General features: G+C 33.1%; 2 protein-coding genes and 2 non-coding genes across 5 annotated transcripts; all 4 read left to right on the plus strand.

The window, feature by feature from the left end:
• The first annotated feature begins 5,284 nt into the window (after positions 1 to 5,284).
• On the plus strand, positions 5,285 to 10,692 carry LOC105835389 (soma ferritin). 2 transcript variants are annotated; one of them, XM_012678623.3, is made up of 3 exons: positions 5,285 to 6,232; positions 8,377 to 8,601; positions 10,059 to 10,692. In XM_012678623.3, exons 1-3 carry the CDS (start codon positions 6,134 to 6,136, stop codon positions 10,242 to 10,244), a joined length of 510 nt encoding a protein of 169 aa, XP_012534077.2. In that variant the 5' UTR covers positions 5,285 to 6,133; the 3' UTR covers positions 10,245 to 10,692. The 2 variants fall into 2 exon arrangements, with proteins under 2 accessions (XP_012534077.2, XP_036148727.1); XM_036292834.1 differs by lacking the exon at positions 5,285 to 6,232 and adding an exon at positions 8,096 to 8,267.
• Trnaa-cgc lies at positions 9,690 to 9,761 on the plus strand. The gene has a single exon. It is a non-coding gene; the product is annotated as a tRNA-Ala (tRNA).
• Trnaa-cgc lies at positions 9,874 to 9,945 on the plus strand. The gene has a single exon. It is a non-coding gene; the product is annotated as a tRNA-Ala (tRNA).
• A 1,379-nt stretch (positions 10,693 to 12,071) lies between the features above and the next one.
• On the plus strand, positions 12,072 to 15,312 carry LOC105835390 (ER membrane protein complex subunit 10). Its single transcript, XM_012678624.3, has 4 exons — positions 12,072 to 12,360; positions 12,458 to 12,721; positions 14,171 to 14,437; positions 14,512 to 15,312. Exons 1-4 carry the CDS (start codon positions 12,301 to 12,303, stop codon positions 14,596 to 14,598), a joined length of 678 nt encoding a protein of 225 aa, XP_012534078.1. The 5' UTR covers positions 12,072 to 12,300; the 3' UTR covers positions 14,599 to 15,312.
• Positions 15,313 to 15,445: the final 133 nt, after the last annotated feature.

The following is a 15,445-nucleotide window of genomic DNA, read 5'->3' on the forward strand; positions in this document are numbered from 1 at the left end:
GGTGGTTGAAGTGATTTCTTTAAACAATCTTCTCTGAGCCAAACATGAGAACAATCAGACAAAGCAGGATGATGAAAAGGAGTAGTTTTACAATGATGAGCAGTAGGTCTGGATTTAATCAATCTCATATGTTCTCTATGTTTTTCAATAAAAATTTCAGGATCCGCAGGCAAATCTTCATCAATGAAAAATTCTCCAGGTAAACGAAGAGTAGATCCATAAAGCATTTCAGCAGGAGAAGCTTGTAAATCTTCTTTAAAACAAGTCCGAAGTCCAAGTAAAACGGAGGGTAAAACTTCAATCCAATTATTCTTAGCATGACACATGATAGCACTCTTCAAGGTACGATGCCATCTTTCCAGAATTCCATTAGAAGCAGGATGATAAGCAGAAGTTCTGACACGCTCACAGCCAATAAGATTAGTAAGAGCTTTAAATAAAGCAGCTTCAAATTGAGGACCTTGGTCCGTAGTGACTGTAAATGGAGCACCGTATCTTGCAACCCAGTGTGAATAAAAGGCCGTAGAAACAATATCAGCAGTGACTTTAGATAAAGGAACAGCTTCAGGCCATCTGGAGAACCGATCAATCATAGTAAGACAATACCGAAAACCTTGACAGACAGGAAGAGGTCCAATTAAATCAAGATGTATATGTTGAAAACGTTGATCTGGAACAGAAATCTTGACAGGTAAATTTTTGTTATGTCTTGAAATCTTGGAACGCTGACAAGAAAGACAAGATCTTGACCATTCTTTAATGTCTTTTTTAATTGAAGGCCAAACAAATTTTTGTTGAATTTGTTTTAAAGTCGCTCTACCACTAGGATGAGCCAAACCGTGAACAATATCAAAAATTCTTCTTCGTAAACGTAAAGGAACATAAGGACGAATATTCTCAGTGGAACAATCACAAAATATAGGTGAAATTGAACCAGTAAGAATTAATTTTTGTAGCTTAAGAGAAGAATTGTTAAAAAGAGATTTAAGTTCTTCATCTTCCTTTTGACAGTTAGCAAGATCTTCAAGAGAAACAATGACAGGCAAAGAAATAGCATTAATTCTTGAAAATAAATCAGCAACAATATTATCTCTTCCAGAAATATGTCTGATGTCAGTGGAAAATTGTGCAATAAAATCCAGTTGACGAATTTGCCGAGGAGAAGCTTTATCCATCTTCTGATGAAAGGCAAATATTAAAGGTTTATGATCTGTTTGAATAATAAATTCACGTCCTTCAAGAAGATATCTGAAATGTTTAATAGCAGAATAAATACTAAGAAGCTCTCTATCATAAGTGCTATAATTACATTGAGTATCATTTAATTTTTTAGAGAAAAAGGCAATCGGTTTGGAAATCCCATCAATAATTTGTTCCAAGGCCGCTCCAATAGCAAAATCAGAAGCATCACAAGAAAGAATAAGAGGAACTGCAGGAACAGGATGAGTCAAAGTAGTAATCTTGGTAAGTTCTTCTTTACAAAAACGAAAAGCTTCCTCCGCTTCAGGTGTCCAAATAATTAGTCTTCTATCACGCTTCTTACTGTCCTTTAAATAATCTGTCAAAATAGCTTGATGTTTAGCAGCATCTTTTAAACACCGGCGATAGAAATTAATGACTCCTAAAAATCTTCGTAAGTCTAGAAATGTTTTAGGCTTTTTAAAATCAATAATAGCTTTAATTTTCTCTGTTGTAGGCTTGATTCCTTGATTAGAAATTAAAAAGCCAAGAAAGGAAATTTCAGACTGGCCAAAAAGACTTTTTGATAAATTAATAGTCATACCAAACTGTTTAAGACGAGAGAAAAGAATTTCAAGATGTTCAAAGTGTTCTTCAACATTATTAGAGGCTATTAAAATGTCATCTAAATAGCAAAAACAGAAGTCTAAGCCAGCAAGAATAATATTCATAAGACGTTGAAAAGTCTGAGCAGCATTACATAGTCCGAAAGGCATGACAAGAAATTCAAAAAGACCGAAAGGAGTGGTTACAGCCGTCTTAGGTATATCTTCAGCAGCAACAGGAACTTGATAATAAGCCTTGACCAAGTCAATTTTAGAAAATATATTCTTACCATGTAATCCCATTGTTAAATCTTGAATATGTGGGAGAGGGTAACGGTCAGGAACAGTAATAGCATTAAGAGCACGATAATCTCCACAAAGTCTCCAGGAATTATCATTTTTAGGGACCATGTGCAGTGGAGAAGACCAACAGCTACTAGAAGGCCTACAAATACCTTGCTCAATCATAAGGTTAAATTCTTCACGAGCAAATTTAAGCTTCTCAGGAGAAAGTCTTCGTGGAGTAACAGAAATAGGAGGTCCTCTTGTAACAATATGATGTTCAACTTGATGTAACTTGTTGGAAGTCAAAGGTGCAAAATGCGTTAATTCAGGAAATCTTGCAAGGATTTTATGGTAAGGTGAGTCAGGAGAAGTAGTGCAAATCGACAAGTGATTAACATTAGACAGTTTCCCTTTAAATGACAATCCAGTAACACTGTCTAAAAGTTTTTTATTCTTGATGTCGATTAAAATCCCGTAATGACTCAAAAAGTCAGCTCCTAAAATAGGACGTTGAATATCCGCGACACAAAATTTCCATTTAAAATTTCTGCGCAGTCCAAGATTTAAAACTAAGGTTTTAACTCCATAGGTATTAATCCTGGATCCATTAGCAGCAAACAGTTTAAAAGATGAAGAAGATTGAGAAAACTGAGCTAATCTTTTAGGAATCAATGAAATGTCAGCTCCGGTATCGACAAGAAAATTGAGTAATGAAGTTTTATCAGTAACAATGAGGCGACTACAAGGTAAACCGTCACAATCTGCCTCATGACTCAACGGCAAAATCAGTTTTCCGGATTTGCAGTAAAAGCTTTAGACATAGCACAAGGTATTGTACATTTTTGAGCTTTATCACCAAATTTCTTATGATAAAAACAAGTAGGCACTTTATCAGATTTATCAGATTTATCAGATTTATCAGATTTATCATTCTTGAAATACTTATTCCGAGAATTTGATCTAAATCTCTTGTTATAATTAAATCTAGATCTCGATCTGCTTCTATAGCGTTTAACTTCTAAAGCGGAAATTCTACGCTCCAAATCAGCTAAACTAGAGGAACCAGATTCAGGTGTAGAAGTTACAGCGGCAATTTGTAAGCCCGAATCTCTCTCCAAAATTTTATCAGCTAATTCAGCAAGCTTGATTAAAGGAGCTTCATCAACAACAGCTAAAGTAGCTTGAACCCTAAGAGGTAATCTTTGAAGCCAGATCGAATGGAGAATATTCTCAGAAATAGCATTTCCAGCTAATTGTTTAAGTTCTCGAAGCAATTCCGTCGGCTTTTTATCATTTAATTCAATTCCAGCTAATAATTGACGTAACCTTTTCTCCTCAGAATCAGAAAATCGATTTATAAGTACATTTTTTAAATAAAGATATTTATCTCGCTCTGGAGGATTTTCAACGATCTCAGCAACAGCTACTAAAGCTTGTTCATCAAGGTGACGTATAACCGAATTATATTTAACATCATCAGAACGAATTCTATATATTAAAAATTCACTTTCCAATTAAGCAAACCAAAGTTTCGGTTGTTTATGCCAAAAAGATGGCAATTTCAAAAGACGGAATTCATTCGAGTGAATTTCTTGGGTGTCACCTCGTATAGCTGATGAATGTTGATCAGAAAAGAGAGTCCGGTTAACATCATGTTGATCCTTCGTTTCCAGAAGCAGATGTTCTTGAGGTTGTTCAGTCGATGTCCCAGGAGAAGACACAGGAGAACGTTCAACAGGCATCTCGAAGAAAGATTTCAAATTTCGTGCACGACAATCGTCAGGAGAGCCAAAACGTAAACACGATTCTTTGACAGGCTTGTCTTTTCTATCACGTCGGGGTCACCAGTTATGGGAATGATTTCCCTAATTTATCTTATACTTATGAAATAAATAGACTTTGTAAAGTTATACGTGTTTACTAATATCAAGCTTACAAAAGAATAAATAATTTCTTTTTTTAATAAACAACATTCCTTTTTTTAGTATCTAAGAAACATAAATTGCTTGAAATTAGTTTGATAACAAATAAATAAAGAAACTAGAAAATAACTAAAAATGGGGAATAAATCGCAAGGGCTGCCACAAACTCGTGACAAATAACGACATCTGGTGTTAATCTCTGGTGACATGTGGAGATTCGTTCGATCAGAGAGGATATCCAGCGCCTAACGTGTGGATGTAGAACTATAATGTGTGACCCAGTGTGACGTCATTCACTTACCGACACTGTCAATAAAGAAGTTTTTTGGTGTGTGTCCGTAACGAGATGATATATGTATATATTTATCTTCTCGCTAGCACGTATAAATAAAAAATCAATAATTGTTACTAACATTTTATGTGCATAGCACAGAACGCAATTAAATTGTATACATATACATTTTTCTTTGGTCCAAATGTGATATATGTAGCACGGACACATTATATACTAAAAGAATACATGACTTTTTTATTGAGTAATGAGGCTACAGTAAATGAGGCTACATATCGAATCACGAATAGCGTGGGAGATTTACAAATTTAGCGAATGACAAATCTCCCCGAACGTCGAACGAATTACAAATCGCATGCATAGTGCGGCGCTAGTATAACGTGGTTGCAGCATTTGCGCCAAATGTGGATGTGAATATTAAAATACTATTCCTAATTAGGAATAAAGTTCATTGAAAATTAATTATCTTCTGTTTTTATATAAGTCAAGGAGTCGTAGATTTCTAAATGTCTATATTTTACATTTCTAAAAATTTGTTTTTAATGAATTTAATCAAAATTAACTTTTATATTTAAAAAATATTGGTAAATAATATAAAATTTTAGATTTTAACTTACAATAACCAAAATGTTGCCAATTCTTATATCGATCTTTAATTCTTTTTAATCGTAATTGGCGTGCCCTATTATAGAGGACTGTAACGATTTACGACGAGATGATTGCATTTCTCTACGACACTTTTCGTACTCGAGATAAAAATAGATTAGATAGAACAAATGGAGAAAAGCGAAATAAATTCCTAAATATAAAGCCTATTTTTAAAATGCATTGCACGAGAATTCAAACATGCAACAGGTTTATAGTTTAGTCAAAAAGAATTTGTATCAATTTTTGTATCTTTAATACTTTTTTTATTTACAATTATATTATTCTCTTCGAATGATTTTTTACGGGACATAATTTGCACGTAATTTGCTGCAATTTTGAATACTTTTTTTTGCGCTTGAGATAAAAGATAGATTATATATAAATTAAACTTAAGAGAAATGATCGAATCAATGTTGAATTGATATATATTTTTTCGATGCAAAAGACATCGGTTCGATATTGTTTTGATGAATCATTTCTCACTGGGAAGCGGGACAGGGATAAGCGAGATGAGCAAACGTAGATATTAGATGATAAATTTATTTTCGGATTTGAAAAAGAATTTTCTTCTTTTTCACACAACAACAAAATATTAAGAACGTTTTTACGACGCTTTAACTTTTGCTTATCGTAGTCGAAAGAGCGCCTGCATCGTGATCGTCGCAAAATATGATAATTTCAGTCTTGTCTTTCAAACGTAGCATGATGAAAACGTGTGCGCGTTACGTCACGATAACCAATTGCATGACGAAAATATGCGTCGTTTCGTTATGCGTTTTTCTTCTCCGTATAATACAAGTCGCGACATTTAACACGCGTGATCGCAAAAGCTTCCTGCGAACTTGAGTCGCGCTTTTCCCCGGCCGCGGCCTTGGCGAGGGTGTCTCTCTTCCCTGTTCCCTCCGCGCCCTCCGTCACCGAGGCACACGACTGACACGACGTAGTGGCCCCGCGCCTGCGTGCTCCGGGCGCCGACGGCTCCGCCAATTGCGGAATGTTATGAAAGTCCTCGAGACACCGCGGCACCCGTGCCCGTCGTCCCCCGCGGTTCTAGCGCGAACGAAACGCGACGCGAACTGGGGCAGAGACGCGTCACGCGGGTGCAGGTAGTCGACAGTCCGCCGAGACGCGCAGTGCACTACACCTTTCTCACACGCAGCCGCGGCGGTTAATAGAAACCACCCTCGTCTCGCGCAGCCACCATGAGCCTGGTGCGGCAGAACTTCCACGAGGAGTGCGAGGACGCGCTCAACAAGCAAATCAATCTGGAGCTGTACGCCAGTTATGTCTATCTGTCCATGGTCAGTTGGCGTCAGACGTCTATCGATCAGAAGAGCACCTGCTGGTCCTTCCGTCACCCCCTCGCCCTCCGTTGACCGCGCGTGATCGAAACACCCCGCGCGCGTACATGTGTACATCTTAACTGAGCGCTTTTCCCTCGTCGGATAACCGCGGTATCCGGTGCAATACCCGATAATATATGTAATATTAAACAAAGCCGTTTTTTGCCCCTAAAATACCCGTCGTATACACGTGCACCCCTCGATGCTACGCCACCTTAAATCTTTCATGCTGATATCCGGAACTGTCGTTACATAAAAGTTAATAGAGTTGAAAACGTTGCGTGGGGAGAAACGTTCGTCCACTACTTATTTTTGTTCTCGTCGAATATATTAGCTATACATTAGCTATATATTTCGTTATGCTAAATTTTCATTAACGCTCTCCTTCTTCCTCGCAACTCTACTTCTCTTTCTAATCTGATACATACCGACAATTAATTAATAGCGAATTCGATTGAATCCATTAGTGCACGTTAACGCTATCGGCTATACCGTGATTAATAATTAAACACTGATGTAATCTGAGTGTAGAAATAAAATGCAAATACCTCGAATGATAAAATACATATTTTACCAAGCCGTATGAAATGTGTTGAGGATTTCGTTTATATATTTATATTAAACTTGTTTATATATTTGTATTAAACATATGCAAAAAATGAGTATCAAATCAACAATCATTGGCTCAGAACATCTAATTTTCTTTAAAGAATTGGTAATCTTAAACGGACCTCACTTTTTTGAACAAAGAAATTTATATATATATTATTGCAAAAAGAAATATAGGTATGTCTTGATTTAACAATAATTTTCACGAGTTAAAAGAAAAATATATTAAATAGGAAATAACAATATTTTGAAACCAAGAATTAGAATTTTTTAATACTACTACCTATTGTTAAAACTATCATATATTCTTTAGATAATTACTGTAATATTGTAATAAAATATAATATTTTTTTGAAATTTAAGATTATCAAACTCTTTAAAGATTATAAATATTATGTGAAGGTTCAAATGATGAAAATCAAATAATAAATGAGAAAAGGCAAATGAGCCACAAGATCTTGGTGTAGAATTTATATTATCTTTGTGATTCTAACTAATAGACGTTTTGATCTGTAATCAGATCATTTTCAATATTGTATGAGGAAAATATTTTCCGTCAAGAAATAGATAAAGATATATAATACATGTTTTTCGCCGAACTGACAATTAACTCTTCCTCTGTTTATGTAATCGACTGATTTTTACACGTAATCTGCGTTTTCCTTATATAATATTGAAAATGATCTGACTAAAGATCGAAACGTCTTTTGTTAGAATCACGAAGATAATATAATTCTACACCAAGATCTTGTAATGAGTCATTTGCCTTTTCTCATTTATTATTTGATCTTTGAAAATTTTTTCTATTTGCTTATGTATGAGACAATAATTAATTGGATACTAATTTGTTCTCTGCATCTTTATGTCGATTTATATACGATGGCTTTAATATGCAGCAATGCGTATTACTGCATCTAACCGATGCACGATGTCGCGAGTTCTCAGTGCAATAAAAATATTTAGTAGGACGTGAAATTAACAAAGAAAAATAAAAATAAATCCACGAACACAAGTCAACCGTCGTACATGAATATGCCAAAATAAATTAATATTAATCGTTAAATGTTTAAATTAAAAAATATTAAATTTTCGGTTCTTGAAGAGAATGTGAAAAAGACAGCTAAAAAAAAACCCCAAAACGTTCGGTATATATTTTAATTTAAACATTTAACAATTGGTATTAATTTACTTTATTAATTTACTTTGATACACCGTACCACGCTCGACTCGTACTCGCTGCTTAATTTTTATTCTTCCTTTGTCAACCAACGTACGTTTCTCGTTCGTCAACCAAAGTGCATGCGATGAAAGTCGCTATACGGCAATGTTCTCCACCGTCGATCGAACAAGCGCGCTTGCATGTTGGCTCTCTCACGGTTCCGAGGTACTTAAATCGACGGAGTGTCGATCGCGTAAGAGCACGTTACGCGATTTCCCCCCTCGTCAGAATTGATCATCCGCGGGTGCATCCTACCACATGCGTTTCTTTGCAGGCGTACTACTTTGATAGGAGCGACGTCGCGTTACCGGGCCTGTACAAGTACTTCAAGAAGGCGTCGGACGAGGAGCGCGAGCACGCCATGAAATTTCTGACTTATCAGAACAAGCGGGGCGGCGACATCGTCCTCATGGACGTCCAGGCGCCGTCCAGAAGGAATTGGAACAACGCGAAGGACGCTATGACGGAGGCTCTACAGCTGGAGAAGAGAGTGAACCAGGTATGTATGTGGTGCGTGCGGTATACGAGCGCACGCGCGCATAATCGATTTCGCCGGGAATAACGTGGCAAGATAAAGAAAAAATAACTCGAGAAAATAAATAAATCTTTTATTTTATATATGCGCATCTACGTGCGGTAGAATTTTGAGAAAATTGGCGTGTAATTACAACGGGGACTTATTAAATTTTATATATACACTGAGAAAAAAATATTGTTGATTTGACAAAATTTTCCAAGATTTACTAAATTAAAATTTTGTCAGTTTAAGAATTTATGCATTTAACTTAAACGCACAAATTTTAATTCAAGTATTTATTTATATAGTTAACTGAAATGTATAAATATTTGAATAGACAAAATTGAATTTAGTTGAAAAATTTAATCAAATTAACAACATTTTTTTCTCAGTGTATTAATGTATATAATTTTATATATTTATATTACATGTTTTACTAATTTTATTTTATATTTTGTCACTGAGGATGTTCTGGAAAAGCTCGTTTATTATATTATTTAGATTTTGGAAATTAAAAATTAATATCATTTAAATAATTTAGAAATTAATGTTATAATAGTTTAAGAATTATAATTCCAGCTTGATTTATATTGTTGTTTTGATTAAAAAAAACATTTTTGATTAAAAAAAACAATCTCTAATTAATTTAAGTAAGAATTTCTCTCTCTCTCTCTCTCTCATTTTCGTTTCAGTTCTATCAAATAGTTGAAATTGAAAAGGTAGCCGTCGTTTCTAATTTTAAGAATTTCCATATGTCAATGCTTTTCATAAGTGCCTTGATAAAATTTATGACTAGAGTTCAATACAATTAAAGATTTACTAATATTAATTATATAATTAATTATAATATATTGCATTAATTTTTAGTATCAAAATTAAAATATCCCTATTCATTCTCAGAGTCAGATAGGTCAGTAATTAAACAGTAAAGTCTAACTTGGCGCGTTCCGCTAAGTCTCAGTATTTCTCGCATTGCTTCGTTAATTTAATTATTACAGGTAATATAATTCTTTTGCTAAACGCGCGTGTATGTGGAAGTAGTTCAATTTTAAGTTAGAACAGTAGCGATCGGGGGTGTAACTCAGTGGTAGAGTGTCCGCTTCGCATGCGGAAAGTCCTGGGTTCAAATCCCAGCTCCTCCAATTAATTTTTTTTTCTCTTGTTAATTTACTTATTTCAAGCAACATAACTTCTCTTCACAAAATACGTGCGGCGGTGCAAGTAGTATGATTTTAAGGCTACAGCGTAGCGATCGGGGGTGTAACTCAGTGGTAGAGTGTCCGCTTCGCATGCGGAAAGTCCTGGGTTCAAATCCCAGCTCCTCCAACCAATTTTTTTTTTCTTTCGTTTTACCGTCACATGACACGTCCATATCTGATTTGATAATAATTCGACGCAAAATCAGAAATTTTGATTTTTTTCGGGTTTTTTTTTTGCAGAAACTACTCGAGCTGCATGGGATCGCCTCGACGCACAACGACGCGAATTTCATGGATTTTCTAGAGACGGAGTTTCTGCAGGAGCAGGTGGATGCGATAAAGGAGATTGCTGATCATGTGACAAATCTGGAGAGAGTTGGGGAAGGCCTCGGTGTCTATATTTTCGACAAAGAATTAAATGATTGAAACAAACAACGTCGCGTTTGAGAAATTTGCCAATACATAAATAAATAAATAAATTATATAAAGAAATTTAAAAAATAAAAGACTTTAAATAGGAAACTTTTTAGATAAATTTTGTGAAGACGTGGCGTTGATTCGTCTAATAAATTTCGGTAAAAATAATCGATAAAGAGTTTGTGTTGAGAAAGTTGTACGAATAGATAGTGAAGGAGAAGAGGATGTTTTTAGGCGTATATATCACTATATATTCCTCCGATTACGAAGGAGAACATATAGTTAATGTGATTTTATTCGGCTGCTCGTCGCAGGAATAATCAATTAACTTTATCGTGCAATTATCTAGCAGTTAACTTTTTGAGATATATCATATTTCTAGGCTCTAAAAACTGTAATCGCACACAATGTTGTATCGTTTTAAATCAAATATTAATAATATATATAATTATTGAAACTCTTGTACTACGATAGCAAATGCTCCCTCACTTAATCCTCAATACTTTTGTTAATTGTAAAGTTTATATCAGCCAACACATTGAAGATTATTAATTAATGACCAGAATTTAATTATTCAGAAGCGAATTAAAATTGTAAATTATTTGATCGGTAAGATTTTAATCCTCAACTTGCATCTTTAGTGTTGAGTAAGTTAATATTCTTTAAACTAAATTAATTTAAAAGTTTATGACTAAAATTAATTTAGTTATAATTACATTAAAAGTTGTACGAATGAGAAATTAATTCAGTTAAAAACTGCGCGCATTGAGATTTAAATTATAAAAGAAATTGTTTTCGTATGAAAATGAATTTTTTCTCTTTTACAATTTTTTTACTTAGGTAAATTTTTAACGCAGAAAAAAATTAATAAGTTTTAAAGTTTATGTATTTTGAAGATAATTAAAGTGAAAAATGAACTGAGTTAAACTCTAAAAGTTATCAACTTTTTAACTTTTATTATTTTACTTTTAACTTATTTAATTAGTTTCTGCGCAACTATATGGGTCGATCTTTAATGCATAATCTGCTAGATTACAAGATTATACAGACCATTTCGAATTTCATAAATTGCATATCGCATTTTCACAATTGTCATTTCTTCCTATTTTATGCGCTTAACTTCTAGAAATCGAACTAATAATTGAAATAACCTATGATAATAATTGTTGCAGTGATAAAAACAAAAAATCCCTAAATATAAAATAAACAAGTTCTGAGATATCTGTGGTGCACTGCATGTTCAAAAAAATGTTTCAAGAAAAAATATATTTTTTAAATTTAGGATTTATTTCTTTTTTCTCTGGATTATAAAAAATGCTTTATAATTCGTCATAATAATTATCTTTAAATTTGCTTTTTTAATTATCAATATTGCAACATTTTTCTAGAGTTATTCTTTTCTTCAAGCAACCTTAATAAAAATATTTTATTAAAAATATCTCTCTCAATTGACCCATTATTTCATTAAAATTTATTAAAATCCATTACAATTCATTAAAACTTATTTAATTCATTAGTATTTATTAAAATTTAATAAAATTCATTAAATTTATTCTATTATTATTTAACAAAAAAATAATTTTTATGAATTTTAATAAATTTTAAAAAACCTTAATAAGTTTTAATTAATTTTAATTAAATTTAACAAATTTTAATTAATTTTCGTGAAAAGGGGTCAATCGAGAAAGATTTTCAGTAAAATATTTCAGTAATATATTTCCATCAGAGAAGGTGTTAATATTTATTTAATCACCTCTAAAGGCAAAAGATTTATAAATTAAAGCGCAGTTAAAAATAATAGGCACGTTACCAACATTATTGGCATGGTTGCCACGTTATAACCTTTTTACAGTTTTTCTTTCTATGACTTTTACGAGTGCGAGTGCGAGCCGTGGCGAAGTGTATGTACGTTTCACGGATCTACGGCTAGACATGGTCACAGCGGTGGCTATCATAACCCAAGAAATCAACATTACGCAAATGATACGTGGCCCTGCGTCCGTGAATTCATAATTATCCTTAGTGCGCCCGTCAGCGTCGAGTCGCTGCGAGTTGCGCTACAAGAATGCATCCGTCGAGTGTCGTCATCGGTACGCTGCTCTGCGTGACGTCCCTCGTCTGCGGGGTAAGCTCGTCGTCGCTGTGACGCTTCCTCTCGAAGGTCTCTCAGCGGGCCTTCCGTAGGTCGCGCAGCTAACGCGAGGATCTCGAAATGTTTCCAGAGCGAGCTCGAGTACGACGGCTGGCTGCAGTTGAGGTTATGGCACGCGTTCAACGATGACCCGGTGCCCGTGTTCACGGAACGGGGCAACGTCACGGTGTCCAGCGTTCGCAGCGGAGCGTCCGTCGTCGGGCAGAATGGCCTGCTACCGGCCCAGATAAACGGCCTGAAGAATCTTGCCGAACACGACGGCAAGTACAGGCTGAAGGCGCTGGCTCGCACCTCCTCGGGCAGCGAAATTGTGTTCCTCACCTCGGTGCCAGCGGTAAACGTCTTGCGAGTATTTTTTTTTAGGAATTGTCCGCGTCTCTTGATAAGAACTGAGACTACTCGGGGACTTGCCCACGATTATTCAAGGCTATTCTACAATAGTATAAACATAACGCATCCAAGTGAAAATAAATTGTTGAACCGGGAAATAAAAATTATTGAGAGAAATAATTGTTGAATATAATACAGTATAAGTTATGCTTACTATATAATGCTTACTATATAAGGAAATACTGAATTCTAAAGATAATCATTAATGCTAGAAAAGCAACAAAAAATATTTGTACAAATTTATTAACAAAAGTTGTACATGAAAATATGCTAAAATACTTACCTAAGAACAAGTAATGAGAAAGTTAGAAAAGTAATGAGAAACAGAAACAAAACTAACCATATTAAGCGTTTTTGTTAAGTTTTTATATTTAAATATTTGTAAGTTAATTATAATTACAAGTTTTTAAGTTTACAATATTTAACAAATTTTAATTTTTTAAATATATTATTTCTTTTTAAGACTTACTTAAACTGCTTTTATTCTGATCCACTCGTATACTGGATATAATGAATTTTAATAAATTCTAAATAATGTGATTAAATTCATCGCGTTCATTAATTTTTATTTTGAGTTTGAATTATTTATAACACTTTAGTCTTTTATTGAAATTTTATTGAAATTTTAATAAAGTGATATTATAAATGTAGGTCAATTAAGATTTTATATGCAATTTGATAATACTTCAATGTTTTGGTTAAAATTTTAATAAAACATTTTATCAGAATAGAGATATAAATGATTATAAGGATATTTATCCATTTCTCTAATGTAGATTAATTTTGATCTTTATTTAATTAAAAAAAAATTGTTTAAAGAATAAGAAAAATTGAGATTATAATTAATTTACGTTGATGGAAATGGACAACTGCATCTTATTTACTTTACAACCACTTACAACTATGTTTACTGTTGTAGAGCAGACCTTAAGATCTTTTGATTGAAGAAAGTATTGGTGAATTTGTGGACGATTCTTATTTATTTTATTTGATACCCTGGCGAATATTTTTCTTACAATTCTTCATATAATTTTTCAGAATTTCTATAAAATTTTATATAATTTTACAAAATAAAAAATTTTTTAATATAAACTTTATATATATATATATATATATATATATATATATATATATATATATATAGAGGAAACTTACAGTTTTAAAGAATTTTTTTGCATAAATTGGAAATATTTTTATTTTTGTTATTTTATATAATTTTTTAAGAAAATTTATAAAATCTGGAAAAGTTTCAGATTTTTACATTTATTATTTTTATAAATTTATTCAAAAATTCTTAAAAATGTTATGAGATTTTATAAAAAAACTTTTCACCAGGGCAATATAAAGTATCTTGTTGCGTTTGAACATTGCTGATCATGTTTTCAATTTATAGTGCTATCTGCTTGGTTCGGACCTAGAAGATGTCATAACAATATGGTTGGACAGTACAGCAGAGCCGATAGCTGTGAGCATCTCATCCTCGGGACCCTGTATGTTAGATAATCCCTTCACAAATATGTGGACCACTAATGTCGCGGTTAGATATCCAGATGGTGGTCCAATTCCAGACACCGCTACGTATATTCAGAAACTTGAACGAGAACGAGAAGCAAGGGAAAGAGGAGAAACTAAAGATAATCGTTCATTCCTTGCGAAATACGTAAGAATATAATTTTTATAGAAGAGTTTATGTATGTACAAAGGATCTTAACGTACTATTTGTTTTTGTTGCAGTGGATGTACATTGTTCCCTTCTTAATTTTTTTGCTGCTGTCATCCGCGACGAATCCAGAAGGTGGTGGAAGTGCACAAAGACAATGATCTTTTAATGAAAATTTGTGCCTGTGTGTGCATTGTACTCCGAAGAGGTTTTTTTGCAGAAATTGTCCAAATTTATAGTATAATTTAATTATAATGTGATAGAAGTAATATTAATGATTATTATAAATATAATAATAATAATAAGTAAAATTGAGACCGACAATGTGAATAACAAATAAACAAAAAAGAATGCCATTTTTTTATTAAAATGAATTTTGATGTCTAATAATATTTTTGCGTGAATTTTATAATTTCAGGCTGTATCAACTGCGTTTCAATTTTTTTATTGATTTTGAAACGATTAATATACTCGTTAGTTATTGCGATAAATGTCATCATATATTTCATTGTCAGTGGTTGAATTGGAAAAAAATACAAAATCTAGGGAGATCCAGGTTTGAACATTGACTGATATTTTTTGCAATAAGTTCTTTAATGTTTTAAGATACTTATTTAGCATTATTAAGTTGTTTGTCAATTTAATTTGTGATATTACAGGTACACAGTTTTAGTTTAGAATTGTGTTTCAAAATTGATAAACAATTAGCGCGTTGTTTTCACAAACTAAAAATGGTAAAATTCAAGTAACAATATTGTTCATTAAAATCTGCTTTGATGGAAAAATGACATTCTTCTTTGCTTGTTTGTGTTATAAATATTATACATAATATAATTACTTTTCTGCTAAAATAAATACAATTACTAAATTGGACATATTTATTGCGTTATATATATTTTGAATAATAAATAGAATAATATAATTGAATAATGGTAATTATTCGGTACAGCTGAGACATCTACAAACTGTTAGGTAGAAAAGTTAGGTAAAATCAATTCCATCACCGTG

This window comes from Monomorium pharaonis, chromosome 10 (genome assembly GCF_013373865.1).
Source record: "Monomorium pharaonis isolate MP-MQ-018 chromosome 10, ASM1337386v2, whole genome shotgun sequence".
Taxonomy (NCBI): Eukaryota; Metazoa; Arthropoda; class Insecta; order Hymenoptera; family Formicidae; genus Monomorium; species Monomorium pharaonis.